The sequence below is a fragment of the Lasiosphaeria miniovina genome (assembly GCF_030549165.1).
Source record: "Lasiosphaeria miniovina strain SMH2392-1A chromosome Unknown B0T26scaffold_8, whole genome shotgun sequence".
Taxonomy (NCBI): domain Eukaryota; kingdom Fungi; phylum Ascomycota; class Sordariomycetes; order Sordariales; family Lasiosphaeriaceae; genus Lasiosphaeria; species Lasiosphaeria miniovina.
The window spans coordinates 2491790-2518903 of NW_026848227.1; the positions used below are offsets into that span (position 1 = coordinate 2491790).

Consider the following 27114-nt stretch of genomic DNA (forward strand, 5'->3'; position numbering starts at 1 on the left):
CGCCCTCGGCGTCAAGCAGACCGAGCTGCTGTGGATTCATTATCGTGTTGGAAATGAAGGTCCATTCCCGGAATGCACAGACCTCGTCTCTCTTCAAGCATGCCAACCAAGCAAGGAGGCAAGCAAGCAAGGAGGCAAGCAAGCAAGCAAACATTTTTTACAAGCCCATTCCCGGCCCCTGGTTATGAAACCGAGAGGATGGTGTTGGTGATGACGACGACGACGACGACGAGACGAAGGAGTTTTGCTCTGCTTTCCCTTTGCTCGCTTCCGAGATCGCTAGCTGGCTTGGCTTAGCGAAGAAAAAGAGGGAGAGGGTTTTCGACAGCCTCTCTCTGTCGCCCTGTCGCCCTGTCGCCCTGTCATCCGTCCATTCATGCCATGCATCCATCCATCACCATTCTGTCCTCTGGTTCTGGTTCTGGTTCTGGTTCGGAGTGTTGCGATGCATTGCCGCTGTTGCCCCTCGTCTGCAGCAGCGAGCTCGGCTCTTCCGACGATATTACTTGGTACCTAGCTACCGGGCAAGGTAGGTATTCTTCCCAGCGAAACCTTTTTGGGCTGGCCGGCAGCGGATGCGGGCCTAGTTTTACTGCTGTCTGTCTGTCTGTCTATCTGTCTGTCTGTCTGTATGAGAAAGACCGAGAGTGAGAGAGTGAGAGTGTGTGACAATCTGAAATCTATGCACGCGTAGGCGCTCAGGCCTCCCCCACCCCTGAACCGAACCAAATAATTAACAGGGAAGGGCGGGGGCGTGCCCACGAAGGTAAGGTAAGAAGGGATTCATACCTTCCTTACCACGGAGTATTCGTGCATACAATAGGAAACATCAACCACAGGACAGGGCGTGCCCGGATCACTCTCCTTGATATCGTACCACTGGCCGAGCGAGTGACAAAGCCTGCACTATTGCGCTTCCTCGTCTCGTCGGTAAGGTAGTGTGTATGGAGCGTAGCTCAAGGCCATGCGGCGCCCAGACCTCGACCTCGACCCCGACCTTGACCTTGACCCAGGACCAGGGCCAGGACGATGAAGAGACGGCGCTATTTTGCTCTCGGGACGACGTCCGTGTGTCCCACGAGTTCCACATGAGCATGCATGCCTCGGTCGTAATAGTAGCCTCCTTACAACATGGAATGGCACACTCTGGGTGACATGTAAAACACCGAATTTAGTCATTCATTCACCATGTGTCGCTGGATGGAGGATGGAGGCCCAAGCAAGTCGTCCATAGTGTTTTACATTTCGTGCTCACTTCAACTTGTATCTGCCTGGCCCGGACCTGTTGAACGGCAAGGTGGGATTGGACTTGCGCCCATGCGGCAATATCGAGCTAGCTATCAGCTGCTGCAGGTCAAAGTCAGACAGGCGCCCAGAGCTCTTTCAGGACGGCAGCCACCAATATTTCCCCAGAATGACGGGCATGGCGAGAGCAGGTCGAGACCGGCAGAGATAGCGTATTAGATGAAGGAAGAGTTTTCAATAATTATGCTACAGTGGTATCTGAGATTGTGAAGACGGGCCTATGCATCGACAAACTCCCGCTAATGAAATGGCATCCCAAACAAAAAAGAAACATCCCAACGCCATGCGAGCTGCAAAAAGAATGACAGCGTACCTTTTCCGATCCCGGACCTCCCAACACCCACTACTACCTACACAGAAAAGGGCGAAGGGGGGAGGGTCAATGCAGGATGACTCTAGAGCTAAGCCCAGAACATCGATGCAAAGTGTATTTAGATAAATAAATTTGAAGGCTTCATAATTGGTGTTGCGAGTTTGATCCGCAAATGAAAAGTACTCGTATACGTACGGCAACGTGGGCTGATTGGATGAGCGTGCGTCCTCGATAACGACAAATGTGCGAGGGCGATGGCGTTTGTTCGATATCGTAAAGTATTGAACCCAGCAGGCGGTGCGAGCTCACGATCGCCGCATGCGGTTCCATATTCTTTTCATGACCCCCTTGTCGGTTGCATTCATTGCCCAGTGATCCATCCCTGCGGATGCCTTTTCCAGGCTCTCCTTAGGAATCCCATCGCCGTAAACACCGTTATTTTCCAAACCTTGCGCCGTTCCGGTCATCGACCTCCCATGGCCGGGGTGGCCCGTCTTTTGCTGCCACCCGTAGATTTGATCGTCGTTGGCGCGTAGATCCGGCCTCGTCAGTGTCATGCGTAGCGTCATCTCGCGAGACGAGGCGGGCGCCTGGGCATAACCGCCCACTTCGGGAGCGCGATTACTAGAATCTTTGAGAAATGCCGGATCGGCCGAGACCATGCGCAGGTGCCGAAGACCGGTGGGCTTGTTCTCCAGCGTATGTGGTGTAGTTGGCGAATCCGGATCAGCCACCGAAAGCTGATCACTATGCAGCGACAGCTTGTCGTCATCCTCGTCGTCATCCTCGTCTGCCAAGAATGAGCGCATGTTTGGAGAGCTCTCCGTCCATTTATGCCTCTCCTGCCGCTGCTGAGAGGCTCCGCCGTCATTAGGCACGGGTGCGCCCGAGAACATGTCTATTGACGGGAACCCAAACTCGATGGCCTCGTCGAATTTCTGGGGTGATGCTAGATAAACCCGCAGCTTTAAGCGGGCTTCAGGATCTTGATAGTGGGCCGCAGCCGGATCAAATGCTGTGATGGACTCCTGCGGTGAATGCTTGGGTGTGATCAACGACAATGCCCGAGACTTGCGCTTGGTTTGCCCAAACGGGTTGGACGCGCTGCCCGACGGGCTATGTGTTGGGGAGGTGGGCGATGTCGTGTCCTTAGTCCCCGGCCTGCTCATCGAAACCGAGTTTCGGCTGAACGGAATCTTTGATATAGACAGGTGCCGACGGAAAGACGGCCGCGGCTTCTCTGTTGGCGAGGGCATGCCTTCCCTCAAGTTTGCGTGATAGTCGTCGAGGAAGAGACGTAAATCTAAGTCCTCTTCTTCCTCCAGCCATCGAAAGCTCTCGTAAAACGACTGGGGGACATCTCTGCTATTGGGCTGAGCGGGGGGACTCTTCATGGCGGCAACGTGAGAATCCATGCTATTCGGCCGAGGCGAAGGGGGCGTGCTGTAGGTATCGACGCTCGGGGCTAGGTGTCTACTAGCCCGTCGGTTGAGTTTGTAAATGGCCTCGTCCGCGGCGTCTAGAATCACGCTGGCACGCAGGCGTCGCGCGAGGACGACCTGCTTGTCGCGACTGTACTCCTTTTGCCGTGCACCAGGCAGACCAACATAAGAAGGCGACAGGTCAGAAACCGAGAATTCACTTTCGGGAGGGGATTTCCGGTGAATATGCTCAGACACGCTGCGGTCTCGGCATGACTTCCGGCGCCTGAAGCGTGATATGTCGTCGTAGTGCTGGGAGATGCCGTCAACCAGGCCGGACTCTTGGGCAAAGCGCAGCCGTTCAAGTGTCGAGAAGTACTATAAAAGGGTGATGATTTAGTGAGTGGCACGAGAATGAGGAGCCGGCGGCTTGATAAGGAATCGAGCATTCTAATAAGTCGCCGAGCTAGCCCCAGCCCAAAACCCGTCGAGAACAATTAATTCGCTGCTCACCGGGCTAAGTGGGTGAATTGCTATGCAGGAACGCAAGCACGAGGCAGTAGCCAGCCAGGGAGGGAAAGGGGTCGATAAGCAACCGCAACATGGACTAGTCAGGAGCGGGGACCTGCATGTTTGAGGGCCAAAACGCATGCGGTGAGGGTGGAAATGTGCTGGCGCACTGCACCCTTTGGGTCTAAGACCTGTTCGCTCTTGGCTCGAGACGAAAAATGCACGCAGCAGCCAGAGCAGTCACAGGCCCGCAGGTCACAACGACGACTACGGAGTATTGATGCACCAGACCGCCACTCGGCGACGAAACGGGGAAACGAGGGATTCGAGAGATAGATCAACATGCTTGGGATTTTTTGCGTGGCAGGCCGGAAGACAAACATTGCGATTGGACTTCCAGCACGCATGTCTCAGGAGCCACCCGGTTGGCTTGTCAACAGCTCGTTCGTGGCAGGTCCCGTACCGCAGAGGACGAAAACGGGGCCCGAAGTATTGGCAACTAGCCCATCGCCAGCTAATCAGAGCTGCATGGCGAAAACTTCTGGAGCGTGTTGGAAGCGCTCACTGACAGACAAAAGTACCCAGATCGGCAAGCCCAGTCTCGGCCGAGCCAGCAGGCTCGTGATTGCTCTAGAAGCCTTGCGTGGCTTCAACGCCCAGGCAGAGGAAATGTCGATGATTGGCAATATAGACTTTAGCTACCACCAGCACCCGGCCCGTCCTGTTTCTCTCAATGGTGGACGCTGGACAGAGAGGCGTGTGAAGGGTGCGTGGAACCCATCAGTAGTGTAGGTAGGTGACATTGTGAAAGAGAGAATTAACCCAAGGAGCGCGCTCCAATTGGGTGCATGCAGCACTGTGAAGTGTGCGAATTCATGTGCAGCAGGCTGGCACTCGCAGCAGAGAGCCAATGGCGGCAACGGTGGGAGTGTGTGGGAACTGTGCGCTGTCCCTTTGTGGTGTAGGATTAATTTTGGGGCAGTCCAAGTGCGGCCAAGGCAAGGGCAACGCGTTTGTTTCGCCCTCGTGCTCTCGCTCTTGGCACTTTGGGGGCGATACTGAAATAAATAATATGTTTTCTTACACACCTTTCGCTGGATTGCCAATGGCAGAGCCTCAAACTCTTGTCGCGTCATCTGCGGCATCGCTCCAGTCTGGGACTGTCGTTTTTGAGTGTTGCTCGACCTCGAAAGCACTGGCCGCTTAACGCCCGGGTTGTTGCCGCTGCTCGGCTGGCTTTCCGGCGAACTGTGGTCCGAGCCATTCGGGTCCTGCAGATACCCATTGTGGCGGTCGTGAAAGTCGTGGTGTTGGTGTTGCTGGTGACGTCTTCCCCAGCGTGTAAACAGGGGATTCGCCGATCGCGAGCTTCTTCGGCTTCGGGACGAATGCGGACGCCGTTGCGCCGAGCCCGCCGTGGTCACGTCGTCGTCAACCGCAGAGGATGTATTCGAGAGGTAGCCGGTCGGGCTGGGAGCGAAGACACCGTACGTAGGAGCCTCGAACGTTGGTCCGGGCATGGCGGCCGGTTGCGTTTCTCGACTGGCGTAGCTCGAGCTTGGGCCGGACGACCAGATGCTGGATGAAAGACTCGAAGCGGATGTCGAGGGAGAGATGAAAAAGGTGTAGAATGGAGGAAGGCAGTCGTCAGGCGGAGCGGTGGGGTCCACTTTATTATCAGGCTGGGGATCGAGACGAGATTCGCCGTCAGTGAGCAGAAAGCTTGAAGGATGATGCAGTTGGACAGCACCCGTGGTGATGGTGGTGATGTTGGTGGGAAAAGAGAGTTGCTGGCAACAAGTGAGCTCGCAGCGATTCTCGAAGCTCAGGGCTGACCGGGGAGTAAAGGGTTCATCGTCCAGGGATCGGCAACCTGGCTTGCCTGGCTGTGCTGGCGTTGGTGCTGCACTTGTTGCCCTTGCTGCAAAGATGAGCCAGGGCATCAAGCGATCCAATTCCAGGGGCATGTCATCGACGTCGACGGGCATGGCGTCAAGGGCTTGCACGCCATTCGTAGACGCGCCAAAAGCCCTGGACCCTGTCCAAATGGCATCCCATTCCCTAGTCGCAATGCCAATGCCCGGGCTCTCAGGGCGTGGGGCCAGCAGCAAGCTGCCACGGCTGCCACTGCTGCTGCTGCTGCTGCCACGATTGCCTGTGCCCAGACGATCCATCTCGCTACCGGCTGCCCTGTGAATGGGTTTATTTCCCTGCCTCCACCAACTGGCAACAGCCCCAATGCCCCGCCAGACAGGCACCGACCGGGGTTGCAGCGGCGCAGAGTGGGGCCGCTTATCAGGCAGGCGCTGCTTCCTTCAACTTTTTTTCATTGTTGACAAGACCGGTCCGAGAATGCGGGCGCGCTGGTGTTGACGCTGGAACTCAGTACTGTGGACGGACAGTACCTTGTGATGTGATAGCATCCGGGCTCAGGTTCTAGCGCCCCAAGGCACGAAGAGCGTCTCGTCTGTGGATATAGGCGCTGGCTTCTGGAGCCCGCTCGGGGATTGCTCTTGTTCCCGTTCCAGAAAGAAACCGCGGCGATCGCCTCCGTAGCGGCATGTAACGCTTATGCGGTCCCTCGCAACGGTCTTTATTCTTTTTTTCTTTCCCAATTTTTTCTCGGGAAGGGCCCGGCTGCGACCCTCCACTATGGGAGTCTAGGTTGAACTGTGCTCTTTAAGGGGTGGGGGCACTGGCAGCAGCGCCCCAAAGAACCGACAGGAGCGGGAATGCTCCCAGCTGAGACGTGCCGCTTCTCAAGCTTATTCTGTGCCACTTCACAAGTTCACAGTCTCACGTTTTCGGGTGCCTTGGAGGAGGAATACGCGGGTGGAGCTCTTTTCTAGCGGGTTGTGGAACTCTCCACTCGGCATCCTCGCGAGCACACAACAGGATCCTCATTAATTTGCGGTACCTGAGGTTACCGTACTATAGTCTAGCGCCAGAGCTCCGTAACACTAGATAAATATCAATCATCAAAAATCTCGGATGCTACGTATTGGAAAATTTGAAGATACGAAGCACTCCAAGCTCGCCCAAGGAACCCAGGCGCTTTAGCTGTGTACACAGGCAGAACTAAGGCAGGTTCATCCGTTTCAGGGCGGCGGCGTGCTCACTTGCGGGGTTCTCGCTGCTGTTCTCGACCAGTGGTTCAGCGTCGGAGCTGCTGCAGGAAGCAAGGAGGTGCGTGTGCACCTGCGATGCCGTTAACGCGCCGAACGTCGCCATGGTCCAATTGAAAGAAGGCGAGATGGTTTATTTGGTCCAACAAGACCCTGCAGCTAACCGTCCCACTGCCGAGCCCCAACTTCACGCGAGCCTCAGCGGCGGCGAAGTCGGCAAGGAATCCTGAAGTCGGCCCACCATGGAAGATCGGACGGCACGAGACGGCAGGAGAGGCGGCCAGAGCAGCGCCCACACACTCGCGGCTCAAGGTCAGGTCCGCGGGTACCTTAGCTGGCCTCGTTACACGTGGCAGTCAGTATCGGGCGCCGCTCCCCCCGCATCCCACCCACGCATGTTCGTGCTTAGTATACTTGAAACAAAGCTACCTCAAACCGGTTCGGAGACCTAAACACAAAGTCTTACAGGTTACAAGACTGAGCACCCGCCCCTCAAGAGCACGTAGGAAGGACGAAAAAGACCCACGCTTACGGAATACCGCTAGTTCTCTTACATAGTAGCGCCGCTAACACTTGGCGTTTTCTCGTCATTATTTCTCCTCTTTTCCCTCCCGTGGTGCGGTGATGGAAGCCAAAGCCCGAGCCCAGAAACAAGAAGGCTCGAAGGTCGAAGCTAGGTGACTACGAAGTCCCTTAGGTAATTACCGCACCCAAACCTTGCCGTGTCACTCAACCGCCTGTTCAGGGACTCAAGCAAGCAAGGAGTGCCTGGTCGAGGTGCAACGCCCCGTGTACGGCTCGAGTTGCAGGTCAGGTCGTACCTTTCTATAAAATTCCCTGACGCAAGATGCCGTGACGGTCCGGAAGAAAGGGAGGGAAAGGTCCTGAAATAAGAGCCGATGCAGTTGCTGGACCGAGAGGCAGGCAGGTAGCCGTTAGTGGCTGCTCTGGCCGCCTGTTCTTTGCCCCGAGGATAGCTGCATCGTCGTGCGCCGTCGTGTTCGTCTTTCGTCTCTTGTGTTGTGCTGTGCTGCGCTGTGCGATCCGGCCTTTGTGTCAGGCCGCCCGCCCTCGTGTTTCTCCTCGCTGCCATATTACGAATCTTATGTAGTCTGATATCTGCGGACCTCTCTCGCGTTGCCGTGCAGAATGCTCGGCTCGGCTTTTGAACCAGGCTCTAGCCAATTTAACCGCACCGATATCTCGGCCGTGCGTCAAAGCACAACGCCAGAGGTAGTACAATACATACAGCCGGCAACCTGCGCGGGGATGAGCCATGTACGTACTCTGTTTATTTGGGATAGCACTGCAGATCTAGATTGTTTTAGTTGCCCATTGCACTACGAGAGTGGATGAGGGCGCAGATCAAGAGGAACAGGCAGAGCAGCCAGGGCTAGTGCGAAAGAAGATTTTTCAAGAGAGGCATGGACGGCCGGCAGAGGAACCTCGGTTTCTTGAGAAATTAAGGCTAAGAAAAGAAAGGAAAGAGAACCGCACACCTACCTGAGGCTATTCCCATGTGCATAATGACGCATGTAAGCTACCAGGTCTCTGAGTTAAGTAGCTTACCTAGCACCTCTGGGAGACAGGGTGGCCCAGTGGCCAATTCTGAGTTGGTGACACCAGGCCGACTCAGCATGGCCTGTAAAGCGTGGCAGGCATGTGCCGTGGTGGTGCTGGAAAAAAGGTCTAATCCCCGCTATTTCCCTCTTAGGGCATGAACCTCTCTCGTCGGGCGTTTGTCCTACCCCTCATTCTCCTGCCTTTGGCTTTGCTGGTACGTAGTCTAAGAGACGGAATTGCTCCCAACCGAGAAAGAAGGTGGTCGCGATAGCTGGGGGTCGAGAGGAGCTACCTATGGCCATTTGTAAGTTTTGTAAAAGGAAAGATCATGGAGGGGTGATTCGATATTTCTTATGGATCATTTCTAGCCGTTGTGGTTGGCTGGTGGTGCTTAGCGTGTCATTATCCAGACGCCTAGGGTGTGGCCCAAGATCACAGCCTGGGCAGCCAAGAACCTAACAAGTGCGCGCTACTTACATTAGGTAATAATCAACTTGCCACTCAACTTCCAAGCTACCTACGTTTCATACTCCGAGCCTCTGGCCGGCCCACACATCACCGGTTTCGTATGATTTCTTGTTGGTGAGCTAGCCTAGGTTTCCGAGGTGGCCGGAGTCGAGCCAGAGTGATTATCGCGCTTTTAATTATGGAGTAGTTTCACTTTCATATGAGAATTGAATTGGCCAAGGGCGCAAGTTTGTTTCAGACGAGGTCAACTGAATCCGAGCTTCAATTTGAGTCTTGAATCAGCTTTTTTGTTCGGAGAGTCGCCAGAGGCAGCGCATAGCCTCGCTCATTCCCACGGCCTTGCATCGGGTCGTTCAAGATTGTACCTAATACCTAAAGGGCATATTTGACGGATCGCACCGTTTTCAAGACCTCGGGTCAGGAAAGCTGAGGTCTGGGCTGAGCAACTTTGTTGAGATAAATAGCCAACGTCCCACGCGCCATTCCATTCGCGTTATCCTGCGCTTCAATCGAGTCTGTCCGTTGTCCAGTATCTATCAAACACCCAACTCCAATCTCTCTGGCTTTCCCCTCGTCCATTTGAAAGATAAAGCAATAAGAACTTGACCCATAGTACCTAAACCCTGCTTGCTACCGCCTCTTTCGCACCAAACGCCGTCTAGTTTTAAAAAACTGCCTCGCACCCGCCCGCACCATGGCACAGCATCAAGAGCAAGGACCTTATGATTACTTATTCCTATTGAAGCCACTCAAAGGATCCCCACAAGCCGAGAAACTCCTAGCGGACAACCTGAACAAGCGACATGCTGAAACAAGGGACCTGATTAAGCCGCCTGGTTCGAAAACAACAAACTTGACAACCCATTGGGTTGAGACCTTCTGCTCCAAAATGTCTAAGTACCCAGGCCGACTACTGTCATTTGGTAGCGACCCGAATAAACACGACATTGCAATCCCACTAGAAGAATATGACGGACACGAGTACTTTTTTCTCCTTGATCCCGATTCTGGAGATCTTTCGTTTCACAGCAAAGGAACTTCGAGTGACGGAACCCCCACTCACACTATTGTTGAATTTGAAACTGGTCCTAGCAAAATCCTCCACTTTGGCAAGAATACTATATTCTCCTTTAGCATTCAATGGAGTCAGAAACACTGCCCGGACCACGACTCCGAATTCCAGGACCTCTGGTCACGAATAACAGCAGCGAAGCGGTTCGAGGCGGCAAGTTTGAAAAACGGGTTGACTCTAAGGAGTTTTACCAGCGCGGGGAAACCAGCAGTACTTGGTGACATCTACACCTCGACGGAACACATGTTGTTTGAAAAGACGATGAGATTTTACGCCGTGAAGAAGCAGTTGCCCTTTCCTGAGGATAGAGGAGCAAGTCCTGACGTTGCCAAGAGGAGGCTGGACAGAGAATGTGCAATCCACAAAGCCCTCCTTGGAAAATCGGTCAGTATTACACGCAATCTACCTTGTGTGGCTACATTTTCCTTTTCCTTTTTTTTCCCCTTTTACTTACTTACAGCCGTGTCATCACAGGACAACATCATCAAGTTCCACATGTTTATCGGAAGCGCAACTAATAACCTCGACGACGTGGTGACCGATGCGCTTGTGTTCGACGCCTATCCGCTCAACCTCGAAACCCTCATCGTCTCTTCAATTACTCACAACGCAGCTCCTCCCATGCACAACTGCTCGCGTCCGTCTAGTAAGCCCCGCAAGAGTTTTGCTGAGGATTTGCTTCTGGACTGCCTCCAGGGCCTCAAAGCCCTGCACGAGTCGCGTATCGTTCACAACAATATCCGACCTAGCAGCATAATGGTCAGAGTAGTGCCAGGTCCGGGCCCGGATCATGTCCCAAAGTACAGCTTCTCCCTCGGGGGCTTCGGGTTTGCACAAATTATTACAAGTGGTGAGACCGGGGGTCTAGGCCTATTTGCGATGGACCAGGACGACAGCCACTTCCATGCGCCAGAAAATGCAATGGGGCTTGTTGCTAGTAACTCTGATATCTGGAGCCTCGGTGTACTTATGGCCAAGGTGCTGCGCCTTACGTGTGAGAGAGAGCACAGGCAGGAGGAGGGAAAGTGGCTCGACAAGATCCAGAACCTGGTGAAAGACGGGCATTCTTTGACGAGCGCCGCCTGGCGCAGAGAGTACCCTCAGCTGACCGACTTTAGACCCATAATCTCCACAACGACCGACTCCGAAAGAGCTAAAGAGACACGACATATGATCGTCCGGTGGGGCAGGCGGATGGCCTGGCTCGCCGAACAGAAAGGTTTCCTCCCCCCCTTCTTCAAGTATATGCTGATCATAGACCATGTAAAACGTTACAATGCGGCCGAGTGTCTCCAAAAGTTCAAATGGTACATTGAAAATAAACTGCTTTGGACTGGAACATGGGTGGAAAATCTGGGTGTGGAGGAGATCAAGGTGGCGAAGGGCAATGGTCCACAGATGATAGATGGCGCGAATTTTTATCCGTCTTATTAAGTTACTAAGGCAGGTAGGTAGGCAGGGTAGTAGTCGGGGTAGCGACAAGCAAGAGAATAACACCTGGCAATATGGTGATATGCTGGAACAGAGTCTGCGCCAGTCGGCCGACAGAGACTTGGGCATGATGGGCCGACAGGAAGGACGGAGGTTCGGTACTATAAATAGAGCATAAAGCGCCGTGAGCTTGGATGACAGCGAGGGCGGCCATAAACAGCCACATACAACATCTCTGTGCGGCAAGATGGATGGAAATGCGAATGTTTCTTCACGAAAAAGGAGTCGTCATCGCCTGCGGCAGGAGGTATTTATTTATGTATATCCGAGGAGATGCCATCCATGTGCAGAGCTCCCTGGTCCAAACCATACCTCTAGTAAACACCCGCCTCCCACACCCAGTCCTGTATCGTTCAACGGGTAGTCAACCGCGTATTGTAATTTATAAGCATATATCCTCGGGAACCTGACTCCGACTCCACGAAATGTTCTCCGTTCCCAAAACCCATAACCCAAAACCCAATATCACCCCCACCATCAAATCACAGGCCTGTTCCCTTTTTCTCTCTCCCCCTCTACGGGCTAGCCGCTACCTTTCGCTTTGCCGATGAAGTGTGCAACTGACAAGATAGTCACGGCTCCGTGCCATCCTCCCACCGGTGGAGGACGGCATACCGATTTGTCATACTGCTGATGATGCAATTGTAGTATGACAAGACATGGCATGATATGGCATGGGTCATGTCTCTTAAAGATGAACCCATCGAATGCTCTCAAATTCCCTCTGGATGATCTTGTTGTCGATGATCACTTTCAGCTTCCAGCGCGGTACCTCAGGCAGCGGCAGAGGGCGCATCGGCGCGGCAGCAGTAGGGAGGACCATCTTCTCCTCTTTAGCTTCGCCTTTGCCTTTGTCGCCGTTGTTCATGGCAGTGTTGGTCATGATGGAAGTGTTAGCCAGATAAGTGGCCACCTGGGCGATGCTATCACCACCGTTGTTGTCAGTGTTTTCAGTGGTGGTTGTCTTCTGACCCTCGCCATCGGAGGAGGTGCCGCTCGCCTCGGCGGCGCGGGCGCGGGCGAGCTTGAGGGCGGCAATAGAGGCCCTGATAGAAGCCAAGTGAGCCTTGGGGTCAGCATTTAGCGTCTCGAGGAGCTTCATGGCCTTGTTATGGATGGCGAAGAACCAAAGCGAGGCGTAGACGCGGCGCTACTGTTTGCTGATCTCAGTGTTGTCGATGGCCGGGTAGCCGCTGACTTTGCGGCGGGCACCGGCCGAGGGCAGGGTGAGTTGAATTCGACTGCTGCCGCGGCGTTGGTATCTCATGAGGACACGGCGCATATTGTGGTGTTGGGCTAGGAGAGTAACGCTACGGAGAGCCTGCTCCTCGAGGCCGCTTGCGGTGTAGACGTATTTTCCCAGCGGTGAAGGGACATAAGGCTTAGCCGGAGCCATGTCGAATGTCGAATGCCCCGGCTGGAAGGATAGAGTGACAATCTGGGCTTGAGGGCTTATTGCTGAGACTGGAGATGCGGCTGTTGAGGTTTGCTTTGTAGAGCGTACAAAAGCCAAAGTTGAATAGGTACAGGGGCTAGCGAAACCGGTGTCCTCGTTAAGACATATTAGTTGATATTGCGCACGGACATCCGATCCACTTTTTGGGCTGACACAGTGCATCTGCGTCTAAGTAATGTACCACACTGTACTCTGTTCTGGCAGCGCCTCACGGCATTCTAGTGAACAAGGCACGCCAACTAACTCGTTTTACAGGCGATAATTAGACTACACAGCGATTGATCACGAAGGCACTGGAATGTTCGGGCTCTTTTCTACACAGAAGTATTAAATTGTGAGATGCCCTTGGATCTGTAGAAGGGAAGAGAGAAGAAGAAAAAAAAAGTATGTGTTGCCAGTGGCAACACCGTCCCTGACCAGAAAGTGGGTCCAACGGCACCACTGCAGCGTCTTAGGCCTGCAGGTGTCACCAGAACGGTGGCCCTGCAAGGAACAACAATCAAGTAGTCCTCAGTTCTCCCTGGCCGCCGAACACGATCCGTTCCGTCGACATACCTGTGCCGTCGTTTTGCTGGGTGTGGCGCTGTGAAGCATTGTTGTCCGTTTAAAGTTTGGCGAGGGACTGATCGACGACTTCCACAGGGCAGGGGGGGACGGTGATGGTGCAAGGACCTCCCGCCCGGCATCCACACGAACCGAGCTATTTTTAGCGCCCGACAAGTGGCCCAGATTAGGGTCATGGCCAGAGGCCTTCGAGCATCTTTGACCTGGCGACACCCTCGCGACACCATCGCGACGCCCTCGCGACGCCCTCGACTTCCTTGATGAATGCCGCCACTCAAGACATCAATCATGGATTCCCGCACTCTGCAAGATCAGCCATTGAGCCAAGACGACTCTTACTCGTCATTCAGATTGGCCGATTGGTTGGTGCAAGACGCGATCGACACTCGTAGCGAGCAGCTCTCTGCGCCAACTCCTACGAGCGAGATCGAGGCCGTTCACGATAGGATCGCAGTTCACCATAGTCTAGCACGGGATCGCTCGGGCTCGCTACCGCTCCTTCAACTGGCCGACTGGAGCGCAGACGTGGCCTATAACGAATGTCCGCCTACATGCATCCACTACTCAATTGAGTGGAAGCTGACGGTAAACGGTAGGGTTGCCGCGAAAGACACTGAACAGAACCTCGTGCTTGCCCCTAATGCATACTGGGATGTGGCCCTGCGCTCTAAACTGGACAAACTCCTTAGGAAGAAGCTGCCGTCTAACAAGGCCTTCAGGGCTGATGACACGAACGTAGTCCTCTCTATCACGGACCGTTCGGAGCGGGACCTCGTGAAGCGCTTTGACGAGTTGGATATTGACTGGGACGTTCTAGAGAAACAGCTCGAGGCCTGGGGCCAACTCTTCCGCGCCGGAAAGAAGCTCAGAATGGACATATCGTTTAACTATCTGGAGACAGGCCCGGCAGCGGGCGTTTCGGCACGGCACGGCGCCAAACGCGGCCCGTCGGCCTCTCAGCACATGTCAACCGAAAGAGCCATGCAGCTGGACGCCGAAGAGGACGCCTCGGGCCAGCCGTCGGCCTGGCGAGACGTCTACAGCCTGATGCGATGCCCCGGACCGCCTTGCCACCTGGGACCCCACTGCTGGCGCGACCCTGTGAGTATGAAGCATTACAAGCTGAAGACGCATCATCTGAGGAGCATGATCAAGAGAGTGGAGCAAGGCCACAGAATGCAGACCCACGATGACTTGCCGAGGGACATCCGGGAGCAACTATACGCCGAGGAGCATCAAGATTTGGAACGGCAGCGGAAGCGGACGGCATCTTCTCCAGCTGGCTATCCACCTATCAACATCACCAACGTGATGCCAGGACAGTCCCCGCCGGCCGAGGCCTCGTATTCCACGGTTTCCACGCCGGCATCTAGAGCTTCCGCCCGTCTCGACATCCCGGGACTTCGGGACATGGCCGTTAGGAGATACAGCGATTGGCAGTGTTCGCAAGTAGGAGATGAGAGTCTCAAGACGGAGTATCAGAAGGCTTGCGATCTAACGCTGGACGACGGGCTGGATCTTGAGCAGGTGTATGAGGACCAGGACGCCCAGTTTTACATCGACAAGGGGGTGAAGAGAGGGATTGCCCGGCGATTTGTTTGTGACATTGAGGTTTGGGCAACACATTACATATAAGTAGGGAATGTAAACAGCAAGTACGCAGGTCGTGACATAAAATGAAGAATCTAATAATGCTATAGCTACGGCTGTTGAATGCAAAGTCCAGCATGCCGAAAGTGACCCTCGGCACTATGCTCCCTGGCGCCCACGGTGTCCACACACCACTCTAGAAACGCCCCAAAACCCTGCTGGGGAACCTCCTCGAAAGCATGCCAGTTCCGCTTTATAAATGTCTTTAGCTCGGCAAAGAACTCTTCGATGGGGTTCAAGTCGGGGGAGTAGGGCGGCAGGTATAGCAACTTCACTCCAGCGGTGCTACACAGCTCCTTCACTCTGTCCGAGCGGTGGAAAGACGCATTGTCCATGATGAAAACCGACTTCGGCTCGGGCCATCTGCCGCAGTGAGGCAGCAGCTGCTCGATGAAGTCCTCAAATACGGAGCTGTCAGTAGGCCCTTGAAACACACGTGCAAGAACCACGCCGTCCTGGGCGTAGGCTGGCAAGATCTGGTGTTTTTGATCGCGGTGGAACCGAGCGACCTGGACAGGCGTCACTCCTGACGGCGACCATCCAGTCCGCCTGAACCCAGCCAGCTTGTCACAACCAGACTCGTCAATATATACCAGGTGGTAGGATCGGAATTCGGACAGATTGTGGAGGTAGAAGTCTCGCAAGTCTGCGTTTCGTTCCTGTGCGACGCGGCGCGCCGTCTTCTTAGACCAGCCAACGGAAGCCAGCGCCCTCCCAATGCTGAATTGCGTTACCAGGACGTCGAATTCGTCCAGGAGGAACAGGATCATCTCGTCCTGGTACATGCAGGGCTTCTCGAGGAGGCGGTCGAGCAATGCGTCTAGCATCGGAGGCGTGATGCTTCGAGGCCGTCCGCCGCCGTTCGGTGGTGCTTTCGTGGTTCCAAAGCATTGAAGGTTCGCTCGGATCCTGCGAATGCCGCGCGCACTGCAGCCGGCAACATCAGCCATTTGACGATCGGTGAGCGACCTACTGAGAATCATGTCCCGAATGAGGATATGCTGGGAGAGAGCGAGATTGGGCGCCATGCTGCTCTGTGTGTTGAAGGTCCCAAATTTGCTATTGTCCCTTGACCGACTATCGCCATCAGCCCTTGCTAATGTTTTTGACACGTAGTCCACAGGCGGTCACAGCCAGAAATAGCAGCGACTTGGTCTGTGCCCAGCAGTGGCCTAAAATGGACTCGGCGCTCCCAGGAGCAAACCCACTGCGCTGCACAGACAGTGCAAGCACACATTCAAAACAAAAAACATGCAAATCCCGGATTGCAATTGCACACTAAGTGCGTGGCCCGACGTTAGACAAGTTTCCGCTTCGCAGAGACATGATGGTCGCAGCGCAACCCCACATGGACATCGAGACCGACGCCTTCAAAGACTCGACACAGTTGACTTTGACCTTTTCCCGGCGCGTCTCGAGATGGAGCGGCAGAGCACTAAGTCTCTCTTGATTTGCTGAAGTGCGAGTGCGGCGGCTGCTCACAAGGTAATGGGAGGATAGATATGCGAACGACGTACAGGTTGTGGCGGACTGAGCCTAGGACACCAACAGCCCGCTGCAGCCTTTCGTCTCCCCGCCGTCATCCTCTGTCTTCGGCTCGACCGGCAGGCCTATCTCCCCTTCCATCTCTCGCCGCTGCCCGGTCATCGTGTCTTTCTGAAAACAGCTCACAATGCCTGGCGACCAGATCCGCCTGCTCGCCCTCGACGGCGGCGGCGTGCGCGGCCTGTCGTCGCTCATGATCCTCCGCAGGCTCATGGCCGCCGTCGACCCCGCGTCCCTGCCCAAGCCCTGCGACTACTTCGACATGATCGGCGGCACCAGTACCGGCGGCTTCATCGCTGTCATGCTCGGCCGCCTGCGGATGACCGTCGACGAGTGCATCACGGCCTACACCTCGCTGTCGGACAGCGTGTTCGAAAAGAAGAGCCACCGGGTCAACATCAAGGGCCAGTTCCAGGGTCGGTTCGATGCGGGCGCGCTGGAGCGCGCCATTAAGGAGATCCTTCGAGATCGCGGTCTCGGCGAGAATACGCTCCTCGAGGACGTTGACGCGCCGTGCAAGGTGTAAGCCGACTTCGTCTCTTGTCCGATGCACGCTGACCTGTCAGCTTCGTCTGCGCGACGAGCAAGCAGACCCGCCACACCGTGTGCCTAGCCAGTTATCGCTCCTCGCACAGCGACAATTCCGACCTTCTCAATTCGACCACGATATGGCCTGCCGCGCCACGTCTGCTGCCACAACCTTCTTCAACCCTATTGCCGTCGGGCCGTTCGGCGAAGAATTCGTTGACGGTGCGCTGGGCGAGAACAACCCGGTGTATTCAGTATGGAATCAGGCCCAAGATGTTTGGGGCGATCAGCTGCAGCGCAAGCTTCAGTGTCTGGTGTCGATCGGGACGGGCATGCCGAGGCTTGTGCCGGTGCGCGACGACGCTCTTGGCATCTGGGCGACGCTCAAAGACCTCGCCACTGAGACAGAGATGACGGCGCAGCGGTTCCACCATGACAAGTCCAGCTTGGATGTCGAAGGGCGCTACTACCGCTTTAACGTCGATCGCGGGCTGGAGGAGATTGGACTCGAGGAATCCAAGAAGACGGCAGAGATTGCAGCGGCGACGCGGCTTTATACTGGGACTCAAACTGTATCAAAGCTGATAAAGGCGTGCGCAAACAATTTGGCGAGACGAGAGTGTTAGTGTTGTTATGCCTTAATATATGTTCCGGTCTTTCCAGTACATCCGCCTCTTCTATTCGCTAATGCTCTGGCATTGCTCGTGCGCCAGGCCCAGGGCGTGGCCGAGTTCGTGCAGGGATTTGTAGCCAACCTCGATGCTAACCGTCTGCTTTCCGCCGAGCATACCAATGCCGCTGCTGCTGCTCCTGGATGCTGGGTCGTGGATCAATATATAATTTGCCTCGCTACGGTGCTCGACAAAAGAGACGCCGGCTGCTTTCTCCCACTTGGTCATGGCGTCGCGGACATCGCTCTCATATGGATAGCCTGACTCGAACTCGAAGGGGATGCGCCTGTACTTCCACAGGATTGCGCCTCCCTGAATGGCAACCATGATGGGCGTGTTCCTTAAGAGAATTTGTATGCTTTATATCATTAGCATTGCGAGATACGTGCAGTCAAGCTTGTACTCCCGAGTCATACCTCTAGTAGTCTCACAGTCCTTTTTTTTCTGTCGGATACGGCAGGCGGTTGACGAACAGGTGGACAATGAACGCGTGTATCGTCTTGTCGTCCTTTGTCCAACTACCTCTCCTAATGTCTTAATGTATGCCAATTTTGCGGTACTGTAATTACCTAGACAATTATCTACCTGTTCCGGCGACGCGCGTTAGACTGGTCGACAGCGGTTAACAGCGGAATGACGTGCTCAAGCTGTGCATGATTGGTACGGAGGTTCATTTCAAATGAATGTCTTCACCGCCTTTAAATTACAGTGGACATAGGCCATAATTCTGCCAAGCAGAACCACTGCAATTTAAAGGCGGTGAAGGTATTCATTTGAAACGAACCTCTGTACAGGACCACAGGGCAAAGAGGGGAAGATGAGCTGTTTCTTTGCCCAGCCTTGCTTGTGAGATCCGGCGTATGCCTTAGGCATCCCGAAAGTGCCGCAAGAGGACCCAGTCGCGGCACGCGCGCTCGAAAAACCCCGCACACAGGCAGGCCGAAATGAAGGAGAGGAAAAGACTGAATGAAACACGGAATCCTAGCATTACTATCTAAAGCTTGATTGTCACATCTGTTCACTCCCATCAAAGAAGTGTTTCAACGCTGTCTTGACGTGTACCCACTAGCCTCGAGCGTGGTGGATTCAAGATGGCTGCCGTACCCGTGAATGACACTGTCGATCGGATGAGATCAGCGAGGAAATCGCCTACTCTTGGATGGGATGTGGCCGTCAACTACGGGTAAAAAAGCGATTCAAGCACTGGCCGAGAGAGACCATCAAGCTAATCTCCATATTCTATCAGGAGAACGGAGATCAACGTTATTCTTGCCTCGGCACACAAGACCGATACTGCTGGGGAAAAGGCCATTTCCACCATTTCTTGGTAAGTTAGGCCACCAGGGGTGCCTTTTTCTTCTCCTCCAAACGACGAGCAAACTGATCTTACGTTTTAATCTAGCACGGTGACAGACACAAACGAAGACGGTGACGACTACGACATCAACTACGAGTTTAATCTGGGTCCTCCTACCATCCAATTCGTCGACACTCGCACCACACCCGTCTGTGATCTCACCATTGACATCGTGGGCGGGAAGGCATGGACTAAAAAGAAATCTCTCGATATCACGAGCGGTGTGTACACGCTGCATCTTGACAACTTCGAGCTGGCCACTGCCAACGGCGGCAACGACTCTACGAATTACACGGATGCCGCAACGCCTTTCGTTTTCCCGGCCGACAATCCAACCGATGGTGTGGTCGTTATCGATCTCCCTTCGTCCAAGAGCCTCGCCGTCACGATTGACACCAACACCACATCGAACACTGTCGTCTTTATCGAGAAGCACAAGAGCCAGATCGGCGATAGACTCAAGGCAAAGTTGCGCACGGACTACTCCTCGGTCCGCCTGGAGCTCGCCCGCGTGGCTTCGTCCCCGCCGCCCTCGGCCGACTGCGTCCAGCTCCAGCCGAGAAGCTTCATGTTCACAACGTACAATCCTCCCAGCTCCTCTGGCTCCGAGGTTCTCCTCAGCCTCCTCATCCAGACCCGCGACGGGAACAACCCTGGCGTGAGGGAGGATTTGGCCGACGCCTGGAACAATCGCTGGCGACACGACCTCGGATGCTCGCCCGTCTCCTCGGGCCATACGGCGAGCATCATCTTTAACAAGCAGATGATTCATGACAGCATGATCAAGCCTACTCTCAAGGACCAGACTTTTGACAGCACACTCGTGGACACGGAAGGCAGTCTCGAGATATCCGTGTCCACTGGCAAGAAGGTGCATCGTGATCGGTACTACAAGCACAGAGATAACATGGAGGAATGGACCGTCTCCGAAATCAATGTTACTCTGCCCGATCTCCACTTACAACTTCATGAGGTTCGCACATTCTACTTTTCGTTCGACATATCCGGCCAAATTATCATCTTATCACTAATTCACTTATAGACCCCTGAGCACAAGGCTGAATGCTATGGTCGCTGGAGTTATCAATATAGCTTCGATTGGTCGCACTACATCGCAGGCGAATACCCTGTTAACGAATATGGTTCCGTCACAGTTACTAATGACTTGAACAAGGCCTTGAGTATCTTTACCATTGCTGACGACGACACTATCGACGTTCAATGCTCAATATCAAAGGCGGATTGGACGGTAGAAATGACTCCCGACGATCCAAGCTTTTGGGACGCATTTACCGGTAAGAGAAAGGTGGTCCCAGACTGGGTCAAAGATCTTTGTCCTGAACTTCCGGGTTTCAACATCAATCTCGGCAAACTTTACTTCTTCCGGACCACCAATCTCCTAATGCCGACGCAGAAGATTATCAGCATTGATCGAGGCGTTGGGCTTCATGTCCCGCAGGATTTTTATCTCATCGGGCAATTGGTTGGAGCTTAGGCTTTGAGTCTATTTCCATTTTTTTGTCTAGCTTCGCTTTTTCAGTTTCGATTATCAGTCGCCATTATCAATCCGCCCAATTCTAGAAATTGTTTCTGTGATCTATAAGGCCTAGAAGGTCTGCAGTTCAGTTAGCCCCTTAGTGAGGAACCCAACATCGCCTGCACTTGCCACTGGAATATATCCCTCGCTAGAGTGAAGCGTTAGTAGAAGTGTGGGCCATCAGCGTCGGCCGCCGGAACGCTTCGCACCCGGAGTGCGTAAATGTCAGATACCTTACCGACCTCTAGACCAACCTCCTGGCCAGTCACCTTGCCAGCCATGGAGTTTAGTCCGTGTTGGCCTCCTGAGATTGTATGTTTATTCAGAGACATCTCCCTTCTAGAAGGGAGAGCCAAGGAATACACAGATAGAAGACACAGAGAGATGGAGAACAGACAACTTCACAGAGGCAATATACATCAGAATATCTGACAGTGATCAACCAACCATTTCCAACTGTTGGAGCCGTTAGATCCCCCAACTATGGATCCGACTCGACTGATATCTCGCGCCCCATGCTTGGAAACCAGCCAATCCAGAGGTCCAGTTGACTAGGTTTGAATCCAACTAGATCCTACGTGTCCTCAAGCCCAGGGGCCAGCGGGATAGCACCGTACTTGGGCCCCGCCCTGGTCTTCCCAGTTTGACTCTACTCACCGCCGTTGGCCCATGACCGGCCACCAAGGGAAACATCCACCTAAGCCTGACATGAAAACCATGGCCGCTAACATATCTTGGCAGAGATCCGGAGCTTTGCCAATTGCGCGCAACGCGCCGGATCGCGTAGCGGTTACCTAACGCGTCAATTGTCCAATCCTTAAGACCAGCTTCAACAATATCTTTAGGCCGCACGTCCGTCTCGGCCTCAACACAGACCATCCACTCCTCTCCCGTCAGCTTCATACCGATCACTTTGTCGTAAGAAAGCTCTCCCGAAAGCGCAGTCGATGGGACTCATACAATAGGCGTAGTTAACTACCAAATCTACTTCCCAAAAACGTCAGCGATTTTGGCGTCCCATTGCGCCTTGGACGTGTCATTCTTTTCATCCTCGGCCGCGCTATCGCTCTTGTCCTTGGCGTCGTCCTTTTGTGACTCAGTCGTGTTCTTCTTGTCCTCCTTGTCGTGCTCGTCGCTCTCGGCCTGGTCGAGGTCCTTCTCGAGCTGATCCTTGCGCGCCTGGTCCCGCTGCGCGGCCGCGTTGTCGCTGTCCTGCTTATCCTTGGCAATCTGTTTGTCCACCTCGTCGATTTGCGCCTGGATGTCCTCCCGCTTCTTCTTGGCGTCCTCGTACTCCTGCTCCGCGCCGTCGTAGGCTCTTTCCTTGGCAGCGTAGTCGGCCGCGTAGAACGAGCTCCGATCACTGAGGACGGCTGCGCGGTCGATTGGATCGTAGGCCGACGTCGAGGGGCCCATCTCGGCTATCTTGGGATCGGCCTGCAACGATACCTTGGCGTCTAGCACCTGCTTCTCCAAGTCGTTGTAGACAGGCAGGTAGGACAGTGGGTCCACCGCCTCGTCCACGGCAGGCAAGATGCGACTGCTCACGTAGCGGCGCACCGAAAGCTCAAAGGCGGGCTTGGTAATGTCCGGCATGCTCTGCACGACCTGGTCAGTCGGCTGGGCGTTGTAGTCCCGCGGGTTGTCGTTGAGGTCCTGATAGGCGCTCGCGAGTACATCGTTGGTCACCCTCTCGCCGGCATTCCGGAAGTTCACCGCGGGCGGGTCGCAGTTGTGCATAGCGAGAGCCCGGTACTCGACCGTGGCCTCGTTGAGAGCCCGCACCGTGCGCGTCGATCTTCTCTCGCGTACGGAGTCCCGGATCCAGAGATAAATCTGATAGCAGGCCGCCGCCCCGCCGATGAAGGTGAAGGTGTTGGAGACCCAGGGCCAAATCAGGTCCCACGCCTTAAAAATGGGCGACTTGTCCGACCCCGTTTCGCAGAGAGGCATGTTGGCCCAGCTTCCTGAGATGTCAGCTTTATTGCGGGTGCCCTAGAGAGTGTAAGTACCGTAGCTATCGAAGGCGAGGAGCGCCACATTCTCCTACTGACCGTGAAGCTCACTGTGGCAGTCCCTGCGTCGTCGTCATAGGTGCGTGAAAAAGAGATGCTCACGTCGCCGTCATCCGTCGTGGTAAACTTGAGCTTGCCACCCGTGATCAGGGAGTAGTCAACCACATGGTTGTCGGGATCGCGCATGAGTTTCCCTCGCGGGCCCCAATAGACCTTGCCGGTCGTTGAGAGGATCAGCAGTGCAAGCGGGTCGGAGTCTTGGGTAGTGGTCGACTCGTAGTACCCATCCCAAGTGACAAGATCAAGCTCTCCAGAACTCTTCAGTCCCTTGACGAGATTGTCAAACTCGTCACTCGACAGCGTCAGGTCGTCAGTCTTCAAATTGGCGGCGGACACGGCGTCCTGGAAGATCTTCTTGTCGTTCTGGACCACGGCACTGTAGATAGCCGTGGCCAGGTCATTATTGCGAAGCAGCCCGATGACCTTGGCCGCCTTGGTTGTCATGGTGAAGGATGCTGGGTGAAGGCTACTAACTCTATGGGCCGGTTATTTGCTTCTATGTGCAGCTCGCTTGAGAAGCAGAATAGCAGATACGTACCCCCTCAACTGGCAGGTAGGTGGCAATCACAGTCTCCAAGGCACCGAAACGTGTTTTCCAATGTCATTGGTTCGGCATCTACCAGGTGATTGGCCTTGACGTTACGCAAGCGGGGCACATCGAGGGGAATATGGTGGGGTCGCAAGATGGTTCAATCGACGGGGTTGGGCAGCATCGCAGGAAGGGTGGAGCAAATATGGCTGACTTTTCAAAACCTCGGGCTTACCCGGCTAGCAACGGAACTTCCCCGGCTTGTTCCGTTGCCAGCCGGGTACTGCATCCTCTCTGGACTGCTCTCCCTGCTCCGTCACCCAGCTTCTATTAGCTTCCCCAAAAAAAAGAGGTCGGCCGGTTGGCCCATGTCTGCCGCGGTGCTACTTCGTCCCTCTTCAGGAAGCCATCGTTGACGATACTCATTGCCCCACCCACCAGCGATGACTTCGCTGCCACCCGACCAGTCCCTTCGGATCCAGACGCTGAACCAGCGTCGTGTCCTGCTCTCTGTGGCCGAGAGAGGCATCACCATAGGCGATGGAACACCGGACCGCGACTTTTCCAGCTTTACCAACGGCGTGCACTTTTTTGCCGAGAACGTGGCCGTGACCTCGGACATTTCTGCGCCTTATGGGATAACCATCTCGGCCTGGGAGTTGGCTTGCTCTGATGGTGGGGCTGTGCTGAAGGCGACGGGTCTTGATGGCCAGGAAGACGGCGATGCCCAGCACCGGGACGGGGGGCCAGGAGGCCCCATGGCCCTGTACATTCAAAACCTCGACGACTCCACGTCCACACGGCTGACACTGGAAGCCCACGGCGGCGCCGGAGGAAACGTGACGAGTGCCTCCGGTACCGTCGGCGATGGGGGCCATGGGGGTTCCATTCCCAGCGTCTTGCAGCCCACCTACGTTCGCGTGCTAGCGTTTGTCGACGATTACTTCAACCGTAACGAATTCCACTCCGACGACGAAACCCAGTACGGCAACGAGGTCGCCGCCAACAGTTCTCTCTATAACGGGGCCAAGGCAGTGCTGTCCACGGGGCAGAGTCTCTCAGCCACCGACGACGTGATCAAGAGCATCTTTGGCCAGCTCTCGGACGAGATTACAAAGATCGACAACCAGGAGAAGCGCACCGTCCGAGACGTCAAACTGGCCATCGCTAAAGCCAGAAGGGTCATGAAGCAGCTCATCGCCACGCAGCAGTCCCAACTCGCGCCCACAGTAGGGGACATCCGCGGCGGATACCCAGGCGTCGGGGTCGGGGTCGCCGTGAGTGGAGGCAAACAGGGCGCCAATGGCCAACACAGCCAGGTCTTTCTCCAGACTTGGTCTCCAACGGATTTGGCGGGTACTGGGATGGCGTTTGCCCACCCGGTGCAATGTGCCATGCTCCTCACGAGGGCCAACCTCTTCTTCTACATCAACTCGCCCAAGCTTAGGAGCCATGCCCGGAGGCTCTACCAGCGTCTTATAGATCGCCTCAGCTTCCTCCCGCTGCAACCGAGTGATACCTTGCGAACAGCATACGATCAGAGTCCCATCATGCCTTCTACCAGTGTTGATGATCTACAGAACATTGCCACCGAGGCAGCCAACCAGCTGGTTCATCTAAACTCTGGCCTCGTGGTAAGTGGTTCATCTTGTGCTGGCTCCCGTCATGGCGTGCCCCTTGCTAATGTGCCCGCGTGCCAGAACTACTGCGGATTTGCACCACTGTGGGTACCCAGGGCCAGCTACACCTTCTACGACCAGACCGTGGGCGACGCTCTTGATAATCTCACAGCCTTTGAGAACGCATATATCAAGTATAGCGCGGCGCTAGCAAGCCAAGAGGATCTAAACGACCAGGTGAAGCTGGCCTACGACAAGACTTCGAACATTTTGGCAAGTCTGGACGCCGACATTTCCGACCTCAAGAGGCGGCAACAGGACCTCAACCTACATATCACTAACATGACGCCCGTCGTAGAAACGGCGCGTTCGGATCTGATGAAGGCATACAATGCGGAGCTTGACAGCATCAATTCGGCCTTCGGGCTCAGTGTCCCCCAAATGTGCGTTAAGCCCCTTGGGGACGCTCGTTCGCTTTCAGGCACTGACAAACACGGGCAGCATAAATGCCCTCACTATGATTGCCTTCTCTCCCGGAAAGGCAATGGGCATTCTCCAGGCGGGAAGCCTCGTCTATCAGGGTTTTACTTCCATCCCGACCATCGATGGGGTGACCGTGAGCAAGAAGTATCTCGCCTCGGAGATGCGGCAAAGCGAAGCCACAGTTCAGAACGTCTCGGTCGAGCTGCGCACCAAGATAGATGGAGAATACCAGCTGGACGATGCCTTTGCCAAACGCCTCATCTTGGCGAGGGACCAGCTGATGTCACAGCTAGACGAGTTTTCCCACCTGGTTTTTGGTGGCGTCAAGGAAGAAAAAAGCCGACAAGATCTGGAAGACAAGTTTAGTGCCTTTATTGACGCCGTCACAGCGCGGAACGGGCTCATCTTCAAGTACAACATCACGCTAAAGCTTATCCTGTCCAAGCTAGACGAGAAGGCGGTATACGAAACCAAGAAGACAGAGCTAGCGAACAGGCAGATCAAAAACGATGATCCCGACTTGCCGGCCATCACAGCCTATGTGGAGGGAATCTACCAGGCCTCGCGGTCTCGCGTCACTCGGCTGCTTGACATCCTCCTTCGGTCACTCAATTTCCGCATGCTAATACACTCCGACGTGTACGACTACGCTTTCCAAGGCACAGACCCTAACCATGCAGACCACCTCGACGATGTGCCCCTAAGTCTCACGTCGATCGTGCTGCAGGCTGTGCGGGAGAACATCAAGACCAAGTTCAACAAGGAGGTCGAATACTGGGGGTCAGAGCCGGCCAAGTTCCCTGACGACTTCGACAAGGACATTGGAAAACGCTACTTCTTGAACAAGTACCAGAGGAAGGCCTTGCTGGGTGGCGATCATGCGGTATGTGAACCCACCACCACGGCCACTGCTTATGCCGGAACTAAATGTCTTGCTAGGCCGTCTTCACTATATCTCCGGTCTACAAGTACAGCGCAAACGGCGGTGATTTTGTTGGGTGCTGCAACGTGCGTGTGTATAGAGTGCGCTTCCGCTTGACAGGCCTCGCTCCTGCATCCTCGCTTAAAAAGGATGAGGATGCCCTGGTGCGCTTCACACTCAGGCAGGGAGGACGTGAGACCCTTGTCGACCGCTCTAATGCAAAGTTCGAGTTCGACCACGACGAGGTCTCAACCGTGTTTTCCTTCCGTGTCAACGGTGCGGGCGACACGACGCCCTTGGACAATGGGAATATCGCCGGCTCAGACATTGACAATATGGCGACGTCCTACGCGGCCCCCGGTCCGTTCGCAGAGTGGACGGTGGACATGTCGGGGACAGAGTTTGACAAGCTGGATGTCACAGGAGTGACGGAAGCGTACTTGGACTTTTGCGGGACGAATTACGCGTACTCTTGAACTGAAGGCTAAGAGGTATCTTATGTGTCGCCTTGGCAGCCCAACTAAAGTTTCTGACATCAAGAGCAGGGGAGACGGGTATTGGCAGCGGGGCGCTAAAAGCGGTTTTCTTTTCCACAGCCATTCTGATGGGAGGATCACATGGGCTAAGGAGGACGACAGATCTGGACTGCAGTGACGGTACTCTGTATGGATATCTCGGAGGCCAGCCTGGTAAGAAAGGCTATCGGGTAGGGAGTTGCAGGGATATTAGATGCGCTGTAGGCCAATAAACTCCACAATCTCGGCCTCCCTACAAGGGAAGATGTTTTGTAAGGTGAAGAGGCAAAAGAGCCTAACGCCGCGTTAGTGTGCCCAGAGAGACCCAAGCTCGCCGAGGGACGGGGGTCTGGGGGCTGGCCCCCAGATATACAAGGTTTCAATAAGCAAGTAAG

At 54.8% G+C, this 27114-nt stretch overlaps 8 protein-coding genes across 8 annotated transcripts; 6 read left to right on the forward strand and 2 right to left on the reverse strand.

The window, feature by feature from the left end:
- Positions 1-1923: 1923 nt before the first annotated feature.
- B0T26DRAFT_604198 (uncharacterized protein) lies at positions 1924-5174 on the reverse strand (the record flags this gene model as incomplete). The annotated part of the gene is made up of 3 exons (XM_060435794.1): positions 1924-3417; positions 4638-5019; positions 5056-5174. Coding segments are annotated over 3 exons (1995 nt in total), but the record flags the coding sequence as incomplete, so codon positions are not given.
- Positions 5175-9480: 4306 nt separating this feature from the next.
- B0T26DRAFT_793405 (kinase-like domain-containing protein) lies at positions 9481-11393 on the forward strand (the record flags this gene model as incomplete). Its single annotated transcript, XM_060446879.1, has 3 exons — positions 9481-9686; positions 9840-10161; positions 10252-11393. Coding segments are annotated over 3 exons (1488 nt in total), but the record flags the coding sequence as incomplete, so codon positions are not given.
- Positions 11394-11458: 65 nt separating this feature from the next.
- On the forward strand, positions 11459-12792 carry B0T26DRAFT_731994 (uncharacterized protein). Its single transcript, XM_060443078.1, has one exon. The coding sequence runs from the start codon at positions 11918-11920 to the stop codon at positions 12350-12352; it is 435 nt and encodes a 144-aa protein (XP_060290455.1). The 5' UTR covers positions 11459-11917; the 3' UTR covers positions 12353-12792.
- A 784-nt stretch (positions 12793-13576) lies between these two features.
- Positions 13577-13936, forward strand: B0T26DRAFT_658552 (uncharacterized protein; the record flags this gene model as incomplete). Its single annotated transcript, XM_060438883.1, has 1 exon — positions 13577-13936. A coding segment is annotated over one exon (360 nt), but the record flags the coding sequence as incomplete, so codon positions are not given.
- A 2267-nt stretch (positions 13937-16203) lies between these two features.
- On the forward strand, positions 16204-17946 carry B0T26DRAFT_793435 (acyl transferase/acyl hydrolase/lysophospholipase; the record flags this gene model as incomplete). Its single annotated transcript, XM_060446880.1, has 3 exons — positions 16204-17005; positions 17097-17632; positions 17675-17946. Exons 1-3 carry the CDS (start codon positions 16611-16613, stop codon positions 17944-17946), a joined length of 1203 nt encoding a protein of 400 aa, XP_060290457.1. The 5' UTR covers positions 16204-16610.
- A 755-nt stretch (positions 17947-18701) lies between these two features.
- Positions 18702-20722, forward strand: B0T26DRAFT_506872 (uncharacterized protein). The gene is made up of 4 exons (XM_060435399.1): positions 18702-18865; positions 18929-19009; positions 19096-20012; positions 20082-20722. The coding sequence occupies exons 1-4, from the start codon at positions 18847-18849 to the stop codon at positions 20532-20534; spliced, it is 1470 nt and encodes a 489-aa protein (XP_060290458.1). The 5' UTR covers positions 18702-18846; the 3' UTR covers positions 20535-20722.
- Positions 20723-21284: 562 nt separating this feature from the next.
- B0T26DRAFT_506890 (uncharacterized protein) lies at positions 21285-23342 on the reverse strand. The gene is made up of 2 exons (XM_060435400.1): positions 22631-23342; positions 21285-22571 (listed from the first exon to the last, which is right to left on the reverse strand). The coding sequence occupies exons 1-2, from the start codon at positions 23093-23095 to the stop codon at positions 21561-21563; spliced, it is 1476 nt and encodes a 491-aa protein (XP_060290459.1). The 5' UTR covers positions 23096-23342; the 3' UTR covers positions 21285-21560.
- Positions 23343-23623: 281 nt separating this feature from the next.
- Positions 23624-26680, forward strand: B0T26DRAFT_757133 (uncharacterized protein; the record flags this gene model as incomplete). The annotated part of the gene is made up of 4 exons (XM_060446208.1): positions 23624-24814; positions 24881-25242; positions 25301-26165; positions 26222-26680. The coding sequence occupies 4 exons, from the start codon at positions 23624-23626 to the stop codon at positions 26678-26680; spliced, it is 2877 nt and encodes a 958-aa protein (XP_060290460.1).
- Positions 26681-27114: the final 434 nt, after the last annotated feature.